Here is a 19,472-nt window from a genome sequence, read left to right as displayed (position 1 = left end):
AGAGGCGACCCCGCTCACAGTCAGAATGTTGTTTTTCTAGATATTTTTAAAAGTATAAAACCACTTAATAACTGAATAAATGTAAAGTAGAGCTGTTTAATGTCACACTGCGGAACATTCCAAGCAGAGTGTTGACATCTCCATAGAAACAAACAAAAATATCGCTCTGCACGTGTCGACTTTTGCGGTAAAGTGACTCATTAACGTGTACAGTAGTCGTGCCCGGCTCATAACAACAAAAGAAGCTCAATTCCGCGGATCAAGCCGGGACATTCCTCACCGGTGCCACGCTCCTATTTTTATCCCGACCTTTTGAACCCGCGCCAACGCTGAACGCCGCTGTTTGTAATACCCATTTTAGCCCATTGTTGGTCATCACCTCCAGTTAGCATCAGTTAGCGTAAACAAAGTCAGCGCCTGGCGAGGTTCACTTTCCGAGACTGGTTTCTGTTTCTTCCTGTTTGCGTCGGCGAGCCCCCCCTCCCCCCGTGACCTCCCCGTGACCTCCTGCCCCGACCGTCACACTCGGAGATGCTAACAGGCTCAGCGCGGCATTAGCGACCGCGAGGATGTTTGGGCTGTGGCGCGGATTTCCCTCTTTTAGCTTTCGTTCATGCAATATTAAATACGACATGTTTAATTTATACGCACGGTTTTGGGGAGTTACGAATGTTACAAAATAGTCCAAAAATACACTGGTTTGGTAATCGGATTGAAGGGATGCTACGTTATTATGTTCAGCGGTGAACTTAATCTTGATAGTAGTTGTAGTAAAAGTACAAATCTGCATGATTTACACCAAAAAAAAGGGCTGTGGGTGAGTTTGTAGTAAATCTCGGTTCGGTTCATTTTCGGTACAGTTTGGGAACAAAATGCAAAACCATTTGTGTGTTGTTTGTGTTTTTATTAAACCAACAATTTGTTTTAACATGATACAAACGGGAAAATAATATAAATGCAAAGTGCTGCTCGGTAATACTAATAAGTAAATCAAATATTCTCAAATAAGCAACAAATGTACGAAATATTATCAAAATGTAAACAGTAAACAAAACTTGTCAAAAAGTGAAGTGCAGCACTAACAGTTCCAGCATGAAGTTTTACTCGATCTTCATATTTTTGGCCAAAAAAAACAACTACTTGTCCACGTTGTCTGCAGTAAGTGCAGATGTGCTGCCATTAAAACATCCCCAGGGGTTGAAAATAATAGAGGTCATGGGCTGAGATTCCAGGCCGGTGAAAGACGGAAGTGAAGATTGCGTCGTCACGACCGTAGTTTTGCGAGGATTCACGAGGTTCGGAGGGACGTAGTCAAGATGGAGGACAGTTGTTGTCAGGATGGTCGCCCTAACTATATATTAAAGAGCCGATCCTTCCGTGTAGCTGCACATGTAGTGGTGGAATGTAAACACACATAAATTGCACAAATTCACTCGTGCACAGCCTTGTGCTGAACCGAACGTCCCGTACTGAAACGGTTTGGCACAAATACCTGTACCATTACACTCCTGTAACAAAGGGAAAATGATCAAAATCGGATCAAAAATATCGCCAGAATATCAACCATCAGTTGCTCTGGATTCTAAACAAATGGTTTCTTCATTGGCCATGAAAAAAAAAACACATTCAGAGTTCCTATGGTCATGGAAATCCTGGAAAAGTCATGGAAATTGAAAATGTAGTTTTCCAGACCTGGAAAAGTCATACTATCTCTTTGATGTAACTACATTGGTCTGTTAAGTTCTCATTAGGCTATTATATTATTTCCAAACGTCTGCACCTTTTGTTTAAAAGAGACGACAATAAATGCACTGACAGGATTTTGAATGTTAAAAAAACTATAATCCCAAACCATAAGGTGAGTGGAAAGAGTTAACAGTTCATATTTAGTTCTAAAAGTCTGATCAATTCTGCACATGTAGGTGCCGTAAAGTCATGGAAAATTCACTTAAGGTCATGAAAAAGTCATGGAGAAGTTTTAAAATTTTGTCTGTGAAAAAGAGCCTGCACACTGGTCGATCTCTAGTGCATAGGCATAGTGCAGACTGTATGAAAAAAGGATAGGAAAATGTTTCCCCTCGAGTTCTGAATCACACTCAGTATTTTGATAGTTCTGTCCACACCAGGAACTTACTTGGTTCTATTTATTTTATATTTTTTTATGCCTTTAAGCTTTCGAGTATTTAAGTTTCACAGTTTTAAAAGTGTAGTAAAGGGACATTGAAGATCTTATATTATGCAAAATTGACTCTTGTGAGCTTTTAGCCATGTTTTAATATTACCTCATCAAAACCAGACCTGGAGTTGTGTTTTGTTTCGTTCACACATGTTTAAATAAGTCATTATTATTAGTCCGCCTACATTTAAATGTAAATAGTGTGGATAGGCTACACTGAGTTTACACTGAGACAAATCACCGTACCAGAAATGATTTGCATCCAGACACATTGTTTCTGTGTTCGCAAGCCTTTCCTACCCACACAGCTTTGAGCACATTTGTTTACATTTTACAGAAACAAAAACTTAAAACCGCATGACTAATTTGCATAAAGTGAGCGCTCAAAAAACAGCTCGCTATTGTGCGCTGATGCGGTTCAGCTTCTGTCGAACTAAAGGACACGACTCAGTGGAATGTGAGTGTTCTTTCTGTGACAGAGGGGTGTTCTGCTGATGGTGACTCTGTTCTGTGTTTCTGTTGCGCTGGAGATGGTTCATGTTAAACTTTTCAGAGATTATTCGTCTGTAAGTAGTAAGTAGTGTTAGGTAGTAGTAGTAGTAGTAGTAGTAGTAGTATATTGACACATGTTGATACATAATACCAACATGGTAGTTTAATTCCACAATTCTGTATATTAAAAAAAAATACTAATAGATTTAATATTTAAGTTATTTTTATTTTCTTGGCAAAAAAAAAAAAAAACTCAGGTTATGTAGCATATTTTGATGTTAAAGGTGCCTTGTGTCACTTCTCTGGTGGAGCATTCACCATGGAAATGTTCTCGCTTTGTCTGAAATGTTCCACAATATGGCATTAGACCTTTTTATCTTCACGGAGACCAGAATTTGTCTGAAGTTACAGGTCAGATCTGCGAAGAGGCGACCCCGCTCACAGTCAGAATGTTGTTTTTCTAGGTATTTTTCAAGTATAAAACCACTTAATAGTTGAATAAATGTAAGGTAAAGCTGTTTTAATGTCACACTGCGGAACATTCCAGACAAAGCACTGACATCTCCATAGAAACAACCAAAAATATCGCTCTGCATGTGTCGACTTTTGCGGTAAAGTGACTCATTAACATGTACAGTAGTCGTGCCCGGCTCATAACAACAAAGTCTGTCAGTCAGAGTCTGTTCTGTGTTTCTATCGCATTGGAGATGGTTCATGTTAAACTTTTCAGAGATTATTCGTCTGCAGGTCGTACACATAGACCGTATATATGAATGGATATATATTCTAGAGCACAGGTGTCAAACATAAGGCCCAGGGGCCAGATCCGGCCCTCCAAGACCTTTAATCTGGCCCTCGGCTGATTTTCTACTAAAAATATTTTAATTCTATTTTTTATTAAAATATTGTTAATTTTCTGTGGTGTTTATCACAGCAGCGTCTCCAGTGTCTCTGTACGTGGCCCCTCCCACCAGAGCAGCACAAATGAAGACTTGTCTCTTTCCAAACGCTCTTAAAGGACGATCGTTTTGACTGTTGACCGTGACACCCTCATCAGAAAAATGTCCAACATGAGAAAAGTGGAGCCGAGTGCAGGATTTTCTAAGAAAAATTGACTTATTCCTATTTACATACAAGTTCATGTTAAAACTTTGTGTTGAAATTGCATTTTTCTTAAAGTTTCAGGTTGTTCATAATATTATAATATTTTGTAAAAGAAAGAGTTCATCAATTAAAAAAGATTTCTGTAATACATTTGCGTTTCTCTGCACAAATATTTGAACTTATTGTTATTTTTGGGGTTTATATGACATGAGTTTTATGATCCGGCCCCTTTGGGATCAAAGTCGGTTGGATTCGGCCCCCGGACCAAGATGAGTTTGACACCCCTGTTCTAGAGTCTTAGCATTTTGGCGGTGAATTACTTCGCCCTACGTCAGCATATCAGCGTTTTCAGGCGTCCACACAGCGCCGGATCAGATCTGTACTCAGAAGAATTCGTGGGAGCTGGCGGCACCAGATCGTTCCGTCTCTGGAGTCGTTTTCAATCGGATTAGTGTGGACGACCACTGCATCCACAACAAAAACGACTCGGATACAAACTAGTGTGGACGGAGCCATTGAATTGGACTAGTTTTGAATGGATGAAGGACTGCATTAACATACATACATTTATTAATTGGCATGCACGACATTTATGACATCAACCTGTCCAGGGACTGAAGGTGGAAATGATCAAACATATGACCTCTTTGTGTAGCTCAATGTTTTATTTGCATTGTCCCTAATAAATAAACAAATAAACTTAACTAATTTCCAAAATGCAAAATGGTTTCTTCCACTTTTTGATGTCATGTAGTGGTAGTTTTCTTGTATTTTTACATGACATCACAAGGTGGAACAGAGTGTTTTCTGTTTGATAGAAGAACTTAACCACAATATGCAGAGTTTTTGTGTTAAACATGTGAATGAAACAAAACAAAACACAACTCCAGGTCTGTTTTTGATGAGGAAATAACATAAAATAGATCAGAAAATGGCATGTTATGGGTCCTTCAATTATAATTTAAGAGCGTAGGGGGAGACCGCAGTGTCTAGAACAAATTTGTCATACAGTAGAAATTCTAAAATCCGATGCGTCCTAATAATGGGATGAAATGTTTGCTTGAGATATCACTTTGTTTTTGTCTGGTGTCGATAAAACCAGACCAAAAACAAAACAAACAAAAAAACTTTTATTTACACAAATCAGTTGGAGCTGAGGAGGAGTCTAACCTTTGCCACGGGCGCGAGGCCATAGACACGGGTCAACGCGCTGCAGTGAAAGACTATTCCAAAAGAGGAGTTTTTTAATCCGCTAAACAAACTTTTACCAGGACCTTTAACACCGGAGGTTACATATTAGGACACTGTGGGGTATGCTTGAAATGTAATGCTTTGTTTTTATACCACTTTAGACAACACTGTGGTGCGTTTCTACAGTCATGTCCGAGACCCTGTGTCAGTGAAATCAGCGCCTAATGCTGGAATTCTAACTATGAACTATTACCATTCTAGTGTGGTTTCAAATTGACAGAAGGGGTAGGACTATCGGGCAAATCCAACTACAATATTAGAATCAGTTTTGTTGCTATTTTCATTGAACAGAATTCTCAAAAAACTAAAGAACTTGCTTCGGCGTCGTGATGTAAAGTAAAGTAAAATAAAATAAAAATGAGAGCATGCGTTAATATGAGCTACAATTGACAACACAAAGAAGATATGAATGTTTAGTCATAACATTTTTATTGAGCCAAAAACAGAGCACAACTCAAATTGTACAGGATCAATAGCGCTCAATACTTTTTGGTATATAAAGTTAAAATAAAAATAACCGATCTCGATCTCAGGAATCGTTGCCAACACAGAATGTACGGCTCTTCGCTGATTGGCTGGTGCCCGAACTTGCACTTCTGGGGTTTTTACAAGGGTGTCAAACTCCAATTCACAGAAAATTCACCAAAATTAAAAACTGGGATTAAGTCTTGGGTCAAACTAAATATTTGCTGAAAAATTTCAACGACATCTGCATGTTTTCTCTTCTTTCGAGATGTCAGGTTAAACCTTTTCTTATTAAAATAAATGTTTAATAATAGTTTTGCTTAAACATTGAATCCAGAACAAGCAGAATATAAAATAATAACAATATTTTAAATAATGTCTCTATAGTCTATCTGTAGGCGGCGGGCAGCTCTAATACATATTTGATATGATCTTGCGGGCCAAATATAATTATTTCATGGGCCAAATATGAGTTTGACATGTGTGGTCTAGTGTATTTTGATTCTTGACCTAGTCGCTGGAGAGAAACGAAATTGAGCGGAGACACTAGGTGGGGCCAGCCTGGCTAGTATTCCAGACCAGTCGAGACCAGTCTTTTTACAGTCTTGTTCTGGTCTCGGACTTGAAGGCGCTTGGGCTCGGTCTTGTCTCAGTCTCGGGGTCTGAAACTCGACGAGTGATAAAAGATAGATCTATAAAAACAATGATATATATGAGCCAAAATAACTGTAAAATGCAAATAAATGTTGAAACTTTCAAAGGTAGTCTTTGATTTGATTATTTATGGGCTGTGGTTTTGGTCTTGTCTCAGTCTTTAAAAGTCTTGGTCTTGTCCTGGTCTTGACCGTCTGAGGTCTTGGTCTTGCCTGGTCTCGGGATCCTGTGGTCTCGGACTGGTCTTGGTCTCGATTAGTGCGGTTTGGACTACAACAGTAAATACTAGGATTCAGGGAAGGTTCGTTTCTGTCCTGTGAATGTGACTTTTAGTGTCGATACTAGTTTTATTATAGATAAGTATCTGATTTTCTGTCATTGTGTCTCTGGGTTTAGCTAAACTTGGACCTTTACTAAAAACGTCCCGTCTACAATGCTAATCAGCCTGTTTTTTTTTCTTGTGTGTTGCAGAAAACAACAAAGACTCCCAGTACCAGAAGGTGGCGGTGAAGGCGGAGCCCATGGAGGTGGACCCGCCGCCCACAGAGCTGACCCCTCCCGCGCCCCACCTGCTGCCCTTCACCGCTTTGGGGGCGAGCGACAAGACCAACGAGCCAATGAGCAACCTCCCCAAGACGCTGGCCCGCCCCCAAAAGGACCTCTTCTCCCAGGACATATCGGTCAAAATGGCGTCCGAGCTCCTGTTCAAACTGTCAGGTATCACTCAGCCTCTTATTTTCCTTTAATCAGACTCAGACGTATAAGTGAGGTGTATTTACCTTGACATGTTTTGGCTGCTTATTGTGAGCCATTCTCAGAACTGTCACCAGTGCTGTTGGTTCTGAGAATTACAATTCCGTGCATTTTTATACTGATGTTTTCCTGAAAGTTAAACCTCACCACAAAGTACCGTATTTTTTGAACTATAAAGTGCACTGGATTATAAAGTGCAGTATCAATAATGTCGAATTCTCTCGTCTATTTTCATACATAAGGAGCACAGGATTATAAGAAGCATTAAACGAAACAAACGGACGACACTTGAGACTGAACCTTTAGTCCAGGCGTTCACGATCCATTGGCAGATTGTGGCGTAATTCTTGGTGAATGTGGATTATGAATGTGAATGTGGGTGGATAATTTAAATTTTTGTTGTTTTTTTTTATTTCCTACGAGGACAACTCAAATATACATTGAGTAATAATGTGTTCAATGCAGTTTTGCGCACATTTGTTTACATTTTGCAGAAACGAAACTTAAAACCACATGGCTCATTTGCATAAACTATAAGCATTGAAAAAAACTGCTTGCTGGCTGTTACTCCGCGAGGCTCCTGACTACAGTAGCCGTAATACTCCGACAATCTATCAAGAGGTGCGGCTTCGTAGTTTACCAAAGTCGTACTAAAACATTTTGACAGATTTTTGAGCGCCGTGTACCACATAAAATCAAAATTTCGAGGTCAGAAAGCACGACCAGAATGACTTCATATGGCGCACCAGATTACAAGGAGCACTGTTGATTTTTGAGAAAAGTAAAGGATTTTAAGTGCGCCTTGTAGTCCGAAAAATACGGTAATGAAAATGAATAAATTCATGAAATAAACGAGTGGAGACTAGATCCATTTTTCAATCCCCGAGCCCCAAACTAAACGAAACTTAAAAGTCTATTATGCAAAATTGTTGTTAAAATATTACTCAAACAAAAACAGACCTGAATTTGTGTTTTGTTTCATTCACACAGGCTTGAGTAAACCTTTATTATCACTATGTTTACATCTCCAAAACCCAAAATGCTCTGATCCACCTCTTGATGTCGTGGTAATTTTCAAGTTTACAGCTACCTTTTACATTTTGTTTGGTAGATACCCAAAAAATCCAGATTATCCAAATGATTCTAGAGACAGTGTAGGGAATGTTTTATGTTTAAGAGAAGAAGTAAAGCTAAATATGCATGCAGGGTTTGTGTGTTAAACATGTGTGAATGAAACAAAACACAAAAGTAATATTAGCGCTTTAAACTAGACTAAAACTCAAAGGAATTAGTTGAGTAAATCTTGAGTAAAACTGTCATGACGCTCTCCTCGGTGGATCTGCCTGCTCCACAGCTGCAGACTCCCACAGGAAAAGTTGGAACATTGTCATTGTGTCATAGTTCGCGGAGTACTAAACTTATTTTTCCTATTTTAGATGTGCAGAGTGTTCACTTTTACTTTGGGGCCGCACTCTCACTCTCACCAGGCCCACTAATGCAAAAATATAGTTGTCTCCACTCCACTCTCTGTTCCTCACTGACTTCCGCCTTCACTTTACACTTACACAGGACAGGAAGTCTTGTCAAATTATAAGCATGTCTGTCATATTTATTTTTACACTATTGCTTATTTTACCTGTACCAATTAGGGCTGATTTCCTTTCGTCATTTTCTGATTTGATCCGTCAACAGGGACGACAGCTGGAGGCTTACGTAAACGTCCATGTGCACTGTCCCCATTCAAATAAACGCTAAAAGTCTTAGTCAACCCGTTTTTAGTATTTATAATCATGGACAGGGGTGTAACGGTACACAAAAATCACAGTTTGGTTCGTACTTCGGTTTTGACGTCACGGTTCGGTTAATTTTCGGTACAGTATGAGAACAAAATGTAAAACCATTTGTGCGTTTATTAAAGCAACAATTTGTTTTACCATTACACAAATAGGAAAATAAAATAAAGGCAAAGTGCTGCTTGGTAATGCTTATGGATCCGGTCAAGCAGAAGTAAACAACAAGGCCAAAAATTCGAGTTAATGCATCTGATATAAAAATGTATTGAACAGATACATATGTACTCTAGTTTATGAAACTGTTGACCTTTTTTCTGTTCCATTTTTGGTTCTAAAGTTACATACGTTTTAAACAGACCATGTATGAAACATGGAACAAAATTATTTAGACCTTTTTTAAGACCTGCAAATCATGTAAATAAATGGATGTATTTCATCATATCTTGTGTTATTCAATCTTTGAACTGTTGATGAAGGTACATGATTTTTCAAAAAAAATGTATTTAAAATGATAAAAATTTGCTTGGAAGGACTGACATATTTTATAGAAATAGTTTCCTTTCATTTTGAAGTAATATTAAAGTATTCAGAAGAAAAAGTTGACAAATTATGCAAAATCATGCACCTTCTACTTGCTTGCACAATTTTCCCTCCGTTACCATGACCTTTCTTAATAAAAAATCTCATTAGTCAAAAAGTAAGAGGTTTTTCAATCTAATCTTGTACCATATGGTAGAAAACTATATGAAGCAAATATTCAAACCAGTTTGTTAAGGATATGTAAGTGAGAACCAAGAGTTATCACTGTTTGTATTTATTGCCCAAAAAGTGCTGCATATTTCATTCCCTCCGTTACCGACATGAGTTTTTTAAATTTTTTGTCAACAACTTGAAAGAATATCACAGGTTTAACTTTACCCTGTTGGAGTGTAACTCTTTCCTACATTCTGATACTTTACTTATTTCAATAGTCCCTCTAGTTTCTGAATAAGAGACATTTGAATGTAAAAAATCTGCCCCTGTTTCCCTCAGTTACTGCTTGACCAGACCCTAATACGTTAAATAAAATATTCTCAAATAAGCAACAAATATATGAAATATTATTAAACAGTAAACAAAACTTTTCAAAAAATAAAGTGCAGCACTAACAGTTCCAGCATGAAGTTTTACTCAGTCTTCATATATCTGGCCAAAAAAACCCTAAATTGTCCACATTGTTTGCAGTAAGTGCGGATCTGCTGCAGTTACAATGTCCCCAGCGGTTGAAAATAACAGGCGAAAGGCGAGAGTGAGGACCGTGTCGCGACGACCGTAGTTTTGTGAGGATTCACGAGGTTCGGAGGGACGAAGTTAAGATGGTGGGCAATTGTTGTCAAAGCGGCAGCCGTAACTATAAAGCACTGCACTGTGGGAAACACTGCCTCAATCACGGACAAGTTCCTTCGTGAATATTGAAGAGCCGAGTCTTTCGTGTACCTGCACATGTAGTGGTGGAATGTAAAACACACAAATTAAACGAATTCACTCGCACCAAACTGAACGTCCCTTACTGAAGCGGTTCGGCGTGAATACATGTACCCAAAACCCAAACCCAAAACATGCCACAGGTCTCCAGGAAGAACAGTTGATAGCTAAGGTCAATTAAATACAATCAATCAAAGAACCTGCCCAGGGACTAGAGGTGGAAATTAGCACTGGTGCTACAACCTGGAACAATGCATCTCTCCTGTTAAGGTTAATGTATATTGTGCACTGTCCCTGTCTCAATAAATAAATAAATAAATAAAAATTAAATAATAAAAAAATAAATAAAATAATAAAAAATAAAAATTAAATAATAAAAAATAAAATTAAATAAATAAAATAAAAATATATAAATAAAATATACAATAAAATAAAAAATAAAATAAAATAAAAAAGTTACACCCCTAATAACAGATCAGTTCTATATAGCGCTTTTCTGGACACACAAAGACGCTTTTTACAGAGCATTTTTCATTCACTCCACATTTGGTGGTGGTAAACTACTATTGCCCAGTCTGTCCCATCAGTCCCTCCGACCACCATCACTCACACACACACACACACACCACTTCCCACTTTCATACTGGGCAATGTAGGTGAAGTGCCTTGCCTAAGGATACAACGATTTTTTTTTTATTTTTTTTTACGACCTGATTTCCCCAGTGGTCTCCCATTCGAGTACTAACCAACTGGCCTTGTTTAGGTTCTGAGTTCTGACAGGATCAGGCTTTGACAAACTGTATGACCACATGCTATTAGTATTTAGGAATTTTAGTTTTTTCATTTTTTTTAAAGCTCAACAGAAGAAATCAGAAAGCACAGAGTTGTATATGTAGTAGTTTTCTTAAGACAGTACTATGAATTAATGTTGAAAATCACATTCTGTTGTCTAAAGAAAGTGTTTTGTTTATCATTGTTCAAGTCTGTTTCTTACTATCAAAATGGAGAAGTTTTAGTACCGTAACCTTTCTTTGTTTTTGTTGTTTTTACTCCAAACCTGACCTAAGTGAAGGATGGATCTTGCGTGATGACATCCTTTTACCTTTTACCTGCTCTGCCCGTGAATGTGACATTGAAGGAAGCAGCTGTTTGTGTTGCCAGATTAAGACTCGCTTTGAGGCAAGTCTCTCCTGAGAAACAAGAGTGTCGTTTTAAAGAGACCGGCTTCTGATGCAAACTCTGGACCTATTTTATCTATCAGCTTTATCTGATTTCAGGTTGCATACTTCAGAAATGTGTAGTCGTACTTAAAGCTGCCTGCAATGTTCCACAGTGTGACATTAAACAAATCTACTTTACTTTTATTCAATTACAGGTGGGTTTATAGCTCAAAAATGCCTAGAAAAACAACATTCTGGCTGTTAGTGGGGTCGCCTCTCCACAGATCTGACCTCTAACTTCTGGTTTAATCTCCTTGAAGATAGAAAGGTTTAATGCCATACTGTGAAACATTCCAGACAAAGCAATAACATCTCCATAGAGAAAGCAGCAAGGCCGTCTTCAGTTTGTGCCGGACATACACTGCGATCGTTTCACTCAGCCCCGGCTCAAAACGTACGACAAAATCACAAAGTTCACAGCTCACGATTCATGTTCACTGTGCGATCCGATGTTCGGTGTGAAATCCTCACGAGAGGCGACGATTTCAGACAGGTTTGATATTCTCGCGACCTACGATTGATCAGGAGCTGGTCGTGAGGTATTAATCAGTTTTCGTTACCCCATGTTTACTACACGAACACACAATTAAGCCAAAAGTCAGGCCCGATCCCAAAAAACAGGGGCAGTAAGTCCAGATATGCTCAAAACTAATTAATCAATCAATTGAGCTAAAATGAATGGGATTTTTTTTTTTTTGCAAAACTTTGACAAACGTTATTGATACACAAGGGAAATTACTTGGATCCAGCAGCTCACACCATAGACTATAAAAAAAGTGGACTACGGGAGGGAAGATCACCCATAGCGTTCAGCTCTAGTCAAATGAAGTTCATTGAGGTCTGCAGTTAAAGGAGCGAATTTCAATCCAGTCCAAACCACTTTATTTATATAACAAACAGTTTCCAAAGTGCTGCACAAATAAATACCAATAACAACAATAATAATATAATACACCAGACTGTCGATGTGAATGATAGAATAATTTTAAAAGTAAAACCAACCTTGCATTTGAAGGATTTATGTCTGAGCAGCAGCAGTGAGTCGTACTTCCTGATAGAAATCTCAGCAGCGGCGGACTGATATACGAGAAAATAGTCCCTCAACATGCGACGATTCATGCGATGCAAGGTTAGTTTTATTTCAAACATTATTCTATCAACACAGACATTTACATGAACAGTCTGGAGCAATAATAGATTTTCTTTGGGTGTTTTGTGGAATGGGTAAGACTGTGACCTTTGACATGCACTAGTCTAGCACCAGCGACCTCTGCAATTACAAGAACTGGATGGAATATTTATAAAAAGTATCTCCACACGTCTCTAACACTCTGGCTCACGAGGAAATGAGGCTAGAGGTGTAACGATACCCAAGTCTCACGATACAATATCATCACGGTATGAACCTCACGGTACAGTATTTATTGCATTATCGTGGGAAAGCTCACGATACGGTGGGGAGGCTCACGATTAGGGATGTAACAATATCCAAATCTCTCTGTTTGATATTTTCACGATGTACATCTCACGGTACGATATTTATTGCGATATTTTGTGGAGGCGAGGCAAACAATGCCTTAACAAGACTTAATCCAAAGAACTAAGACTTAAAAGTGCTTAGAACTGTTATTTCTTCTTGTAGTCTGCACTGGAATGGAGCAAAGGATCATGGTCTATGTAGTTCACTGTCTTTTTTAGCTACTGCTGCACCATAACTCTTAATTTAAGCAATTTAAGACTTGTAATTCGATATATTGTGATGGTCCACGACATTATTGTGAGAACTTTGACGATTGTTACATCCCTAAACGAGGCAGTATGTCCAAAAGACTGTCCCTTTAAGTTTTTTTTTTTTTTTTACTTGAAGAAACCTGTAGGAGCCCTGGATGGAGCCGGAAGCGCGCCCATGCTCGCTTCCTGTTTGCCTATGTCCATTAACGTACAATATACAGTTTATACGGCTCACACATGGCGTTATAATAACAAAGAGCAAAAGGGAAAAAAAAAAAGAAAAGAAAAATGAAATTACAGACTGACGAAACAGCAGCGACGCTTACAACTGCTCTGACCGTCTCCGCACCTGCTCCTCCTCCTGTTCTCGCATGTAGTCACAAATTCACACGCTGACGGACATTTTTCTCCCCACGCACACCTTTACGCAGGCGAGAGAGAGAGGCCCCCTGGGGAGGAGTGTCTGCCCCACTGCCCCCCTCTCCCTCTCTCCATCCCTCTCTCCGTCCTCCTCCCTCTCCCCCTCTCCTCAGACATGCCGACTCGAGCACACTTGGCTGCACAAACGCCTTCTCCTCTTTCTCTCTTTCTCTCGTGTGTGTGCATTCTCGTCTCTCTCTCTCTTTCTCCATTTCTCTCTTTCCCTTTATCTCTCTCCTTCCGTATGTCTCTTTCTTTTCTCTCTTTCTCCCTCCCTCTATGTTTATCTCTCCATCTCATCTCTCTTTCTCTCTAGTCCCTCTCTCTTTCTTTCTCGCTCTTGCTCTCTTGTCTCTTATCCTTCCCTTTCTCTCTCTAGTTTCTCTCCCTCTTTGTCTTTCTCTCTCCTCTCCCTTCCTCCGCTCTTTCTTTGTCTCTCTGTCTCGCCCTCCGCTCTCTCTTACTTTCTCTCTCGTCTCTGCCTCTCTCTTCTCTTTTTCTCTCTTTGCCCTCCTCTCTCCCTTCCTCCCTCTCTTTCTTTATCTCTCTAGTCTCTCTCTCTTTCTCTCTCTCCTCTGTCTGTCTTCCTCTCTTCCTTCCTTCTTTCCTTCCTTCCGTCCTCTCTCTCTCTCTAGTCTCTCTCTTACTCTGTCTTTCTCCTCTCTTTCTCTTTGTCATCCTCTCTCCCTTTCCCCCTCTCTTTCTTTTTTTCCCTAGTCTTTCTCTCTCTCCTCTGTCCTTCCTTCCTCTCTCCTGGCTCTCTCTTTCTCTCTCTCTAGTCTCTCTTTTTCTCTGTCTGTCTTTCTCTCTCTCCCTCATCTCCTTTCCTCTTTCTCTCTCTCTCCTTTACATTTTCTTCCCGTGCCGCATCGCCATGGCAACGCGGAAAGAGACCTCTGTCCTTGGCGATCCGTGTGACAGAGCGTTTAGGGCGGATCGGGAGGGGTATCGGAACGGGGCATCGGCGAGAGAAGGGGAGGGGGTAGAGAGAGAGACAGAGAGAGAGACAGAGGGGGCACGAAGAAAGACAGTTTAGGAAGTGCCCACCCAGGGAGGCGGGGGTAGACGGGACCCCGAATCTCACCCCCGGCGAACCAATCCACCCACCCACCCGCCCGCCCCGGCGAGCTGTGGCGCGGTCAGGAGGGGGCAGTACAGAGGAGAGTGAGCTGCTGCTGCTGCTGCTGCTGCTGTCACACAATGAGCAATCAATATGAATTACCCAGAGCAGTAAGACCTCGGAGACACATCAGTGGGAAGGTCGCTCTACACACTGAGATGGCCGGCGCTTTGAAATTCATTTCGTCGAGCCGCCTTAAAACATACAGCGCACATATGGATCCATTCTCGAGCTTTTCGCGCACGGTTTCTTCTGACACGGCTCAAATACTCGGCGTGTACTTAAAGGTTAAAGGGCCCGTATTTCCTCATCGCAAACATACTGTATCTGGAGTTGTGTTTTGTTTCATTCACACATGTTTAACGCACGAACCCGGCGTATTTAGGCTGGGTTCTTCTCTCTTCCACCTTGTGATATCATGTGGTCATACAGTAATGCAAGAGCTCCACTGTGTTTTTAAACTGGAATCATTTGGATAATTTCATCTCTGGAAATGCTGATCTCTATGTCTGATCTGAACTAAAGGTAAAATGTAGCTGTTAACGTGAAAGCTACCACTCCATGACATCACAAGGTGGAAGAGAGCAGTTTGAGCTTGGCCATACCTCCTTTGTCAAAGCCTGATCCCGTCAGATCTCAGAAGCTCAGCAGGGCCGGGCCTGGTTAGTACTTGGGATGGGAGACCACTGGGAAAATCAAGAGCCACAGGGGTCATTGTGTCCTTAGGCAAGACACTTCACCCACATTTGCCTAGTATGAATGTGGTGTGTGTGAGTGATGGTGGTGGTCGGACTTACTTGTAGACAGACTAATTATCCATGGTTCTGATGACGTAAAAACATTATAACATGGCTTAAATTTTGCGTAATATCAGAAATTTAATGGAAAAAGCAGAGTGTAATAATGCCTCATCATCATAATTACACTCTTATATATAACTTGCATCATTGTGTGTAAAAGTAAGTTTTAATTTATATAGTGTTTTTCATAGACATGTCACAAAGACGCTTTACAGAGCGTTATTCATTCTGCCAATCTGCGCCATCAGCCCCTCCGACCACCAACATCACTCTCGCACACACCACTTTTATACTAGGCAATGTACGTGAAGTGCCTTGCATAAAGACACAACGACGCTCCACTGTGACACCTGGAATTCCCAGTGATCTCCAATCTAAGACTACGTTTATATGACAACGGTCAGAACAGAAGCATCTTCACTTTTTATTCCGCGTTTAGACGAGCGTTTTCGGGAGGAAATCTGCGTGCATACGGTGACGCAAAATGTGTGTGGAATTCAATTGGGTATGCATGCATGCCAGGCGGCTCGGCGGTGACGCTGGGGGGTGAGTTATGTGACGTAAACGTGAGCAGATCTGACCAGAGTTTTGCGTCTTGGGCAGTGTGGACGGAAACGCTACAGTGGAGCGTATTCAACTTTTCCGCTCTGGAGGGTGGTTTCAAATTTTTGCGTTTTTAAGCCCCAAAAACGCCGTCACCGTCTAAACGAAAGGCACTTCTGATCAAATATTTTGTCGTTTTTACTCACAAGCAAGACATCATATCACACATTATACCTCTTCCAGTAGCACGTAGCCCTAATTGAAGAACATTACAACTCTAAACCTCATTGCAAGAAGATTTTGGGTTCAATCCCTGGGCCCTGTGAGTTTCCTCTGGGTGCTGCGGTCGCCCACTGCGCCTCACGTACTGAAAAACGGGTCAAATGGAGAAGATACAATTAACAAAGTCAGTGAACCGCTCCCTTACGTTTCTGAAAATAGAAATATTCACATATATATACGATGACTAACTGCATAAAATGGCATACAAGAGACAGTTTATTTTCTAACTAAAAGCACTTAGTGAGTACTGACCTCCGCCGTGGCATTACACAGAGCTATAGAATGATACTATTCTACTTGAAAAATACACTTTCTCTTTGGCCCATTCAATTTCACACAAATGGGACCATGACTATGTGCGTTGCGTTGTTGTAAATGGTAGGCCACTGGCTTTGACTGACCCTCGACGGCTTGACTTACAGAGTACAGTCATACAGAAATGCACTTTCATCCCACGTCTGATGTCAAAGAAACTTTTAAAATATTGATGAAAAAGTCTCAGGAAATAACTATTTAATTTGCTTTTTTTTTCTTTCTTCAGATATTCTTGTTTTGGCTCAAGGCAAACCTATAATCAAAGGTGCACTGTGTCACTTCTTCGGTTGGGGGTCCGTCACCTGCTTGTTGTTTCTATGGATACGTCATTACTCCGCTTAGAATGTTCCACAGTGTGACTTTAAACAGCTCTAACTTACATTTATTCATTTACAGGTGGTTTTATAGCTTAAAAACACCTTGGAAAAACAGGTATTCTGGCTCTCTCCACAGATCTGACCTTTAACTCGGTCTGGTTTGGTTTAATAAAAAAGGTTTAATGCCATACTGTGAAACATTCCAGACAAAGCATTAACGTCTCCATGGAGAAAAGGGGCTCTAGATTTATAACCTGTACATTTTCTTTGCAATAATGGAGATTGGTGTAATATGATCAGATTTGAGCTGTAGTCTGGCGGTGTGTCCATTGTAGGGCATATTATACCTATGGCTAAGATAACAATGTTTGAGCTGGCACTGAAATTGAATTTCTCTATAAACTTGATGCAAAAATAGAGTCAAAAAAAAAAAAAAAAAAGATAACAAAAACAAAAGTAGAAAAGTGTCATACTGTAGCTATATTTCTCATTTATGTTATAATATTGTTTCTGCATCACAAATAGGGCTGGGTGTTATTAAAGGTTTTTTTTGTTTCAAACTGTCAGTGAAAGATTAAAATACCATTACAGAGCTGCAGCAGCTTTGTAATTATGATGACCAAAAAAAAAAAGAACGAAAATCTATCAACTGTGGACGTAGTGAAGCCAGATAAACATCAGCCAATAGAAAACGAGGCTCCCTCATTTTCTATTGGCTGTTAGGTTGTCAATCAAACTCCCTAGTATAACTGACTCCTCGGAGCGCGGGGATTACGTGGTTTACGCAGTGGTTCTTAGAGGCTTTTTCGAACTGTCGCTTCCTCGCATTTCGCACAAAGTTTGTCGCGACGGCGGACGAGAATCCACGACCGGTTCGCCGCAAAAGAAAGTCAGTTTTTGAGGTTGCTGAAAGGCGAAGAGAAGGGGAAAAGGAGCAAAGCCAAACTGAGGTGATTCTTGGAGATCTCGTCCAGCGATGGCACGACCGAAGCAGACGAAGGGTCTAAAAACTGACGCGTTGGTCGCTGAATTACTTCTAGACAGGAAACTTCAACAGTAATTCTGAATGCGCACAAGGACTGTCGCTGTATTTCTCTTCCCTTAAAAAAATCCTCTATACAACCTTTAAGATACAATAATAGATTTGATACAATATATACACAGGTAACGATATGATACACTTTTCGATACAGTGCACTTTCGATTCGATACAATTCGATATGATACATTTCAAATCGATTCGATACAGTTCAGTGAAAAACAAAAGGCTAAATCATTTAATTAATTATTTATTTATTTATTTGATTGGGACAGAGCGTGTTCCATCTGTTGTCTCAAGGGGCTGGGGTCACAGGGGGCCAGACAATAAAAATATTGCACACTCCACTCATTGCACAGTTCCCATTATTGCACACTGCACTCATTACACAGTTTCTATCCCAAATCATGGCTTTGATACTAAGTCCATTAAGTCTGTGCAAGATGAAAAGTTTTTACTGAAAACAGTGAAAATGTCAGCACAACTGTAGCTCTTACACATAATAATTTTGTAAAATATACCTTAAAATGCTCTTGACAATATATTGATAGAGTAGCCCATGATATTGATACTGTATCATCAAATTAAACTATACGGTATATCGATATTTCAATATTTTTGCACACCCCTAATCACAAACAGACCTGGAGTTGAGTTTTGTTTCTTTCACACACTTTTAACACACAAAACCCTGCATGTTTAGGCTCATCTCTCAAACTAAAAACACTCTGTTCCACCTTGTGATGTCATGTGGTAATACTTTAAGAGCTTCGTTGTGTTTTTAAACTCTGTACACTTTCACTAAAATCATTTTGATAATTTCAGCTGTGGAATTTCCTATCACTACTGAACTAAAAGTAAAATCTAGTTGTGTGTTGTTGTTTTTTTTCTCCAATATTTTTAATTTTCAGACAAAAAAAAGGTGCACATGAACACAGGTCAACATAGAACAAAAAAAAATATATATATATATAACAGGCCACTTCACACACTCACACACACACATACACATTCACATATTCACTAAACAATACTTGCACAATACAATTTATCAGTCGCAGGTAAGTCAAAGATTCATATTCAGTGACCATATGAACTTTAAAGAATAAAAATGGGTCGAGAAAAAAAAAAAAAAAATAGATAAATAATAAATAATATAAATTAATTAATTAAAAATAAAATAAAGTAAAATTGATAAATAAATGACAAATAAATAATAATAACAATAATAAAAATAAATAAAAATTAAGTATTATTATTGTTATCATCACTACCACCAATGCCGAACAATAACAATAACAACAAAAATATTATTATACATACACATCATTTCTATTATTTTGGATATGATATTCAAATAAGGTTCCCATAATTTCACAGATTATTTTCATTTTCCCTTTGCGATAAATGTCAATCTTCCAAGGCCGATACATTCTGAAAGTTCCTTAATCCACTGTTTTGTTGAGGGGGCTTCAATATTTTTCCAGTTCAGGGCGATGGCTCTTCTGGCATGTAATAAATCCAAAAAAAATC

The 19,472-nt window shown here is 39.5% G+C and overlaps 1 protein-coding gene across 1 annotated transcript in view; it reads left to right on the top strand.

Moving 5' to 3' along the window:
* The window catches only part of znf827 (zinc finger protein 827), a 288,642-nt gene that overhangs the window by 189,505 nt on the left and 79,665 nt on the right, over window positions 1-19,472 (top strand). The window contains exon 6 of the mRNA XM_055158504.1: window positions 6,614-6,859. Within this exon, the coding sequence (XP_055014479.1) occupies window positions 6,614-6,859 (246 nt within the window). The remainder of the gene's footprint in view (window positions 1-6,613; window positions 6,860-19,472) is intronic.

The sequence above is a fragment of the Boleophthalmus pectinirostris genome, unplaced genomic scaffold, assembly GCF_026225935.1.
Source record: "Boleophthalmus pectinirostris isolate CB_2022bp ecotype Guang Dong unplaced genomic scaffold, ASM2622593v1 HiC_scaffold_22, whole genome shotgun sequence".
NCBI classification, from domain to species: domain Eukaryota; kingdom Metazoa; phylum Chordata; class Actinopteri; order Gobiiformes; family Gobiidae; genus Boleophthalmus; species Boleophthalmus pectinirostris.
Note: the sequence above shows the minus strand (reverse complement) of the source record. Positions and strands in the feature narration are given on the sequence as shown.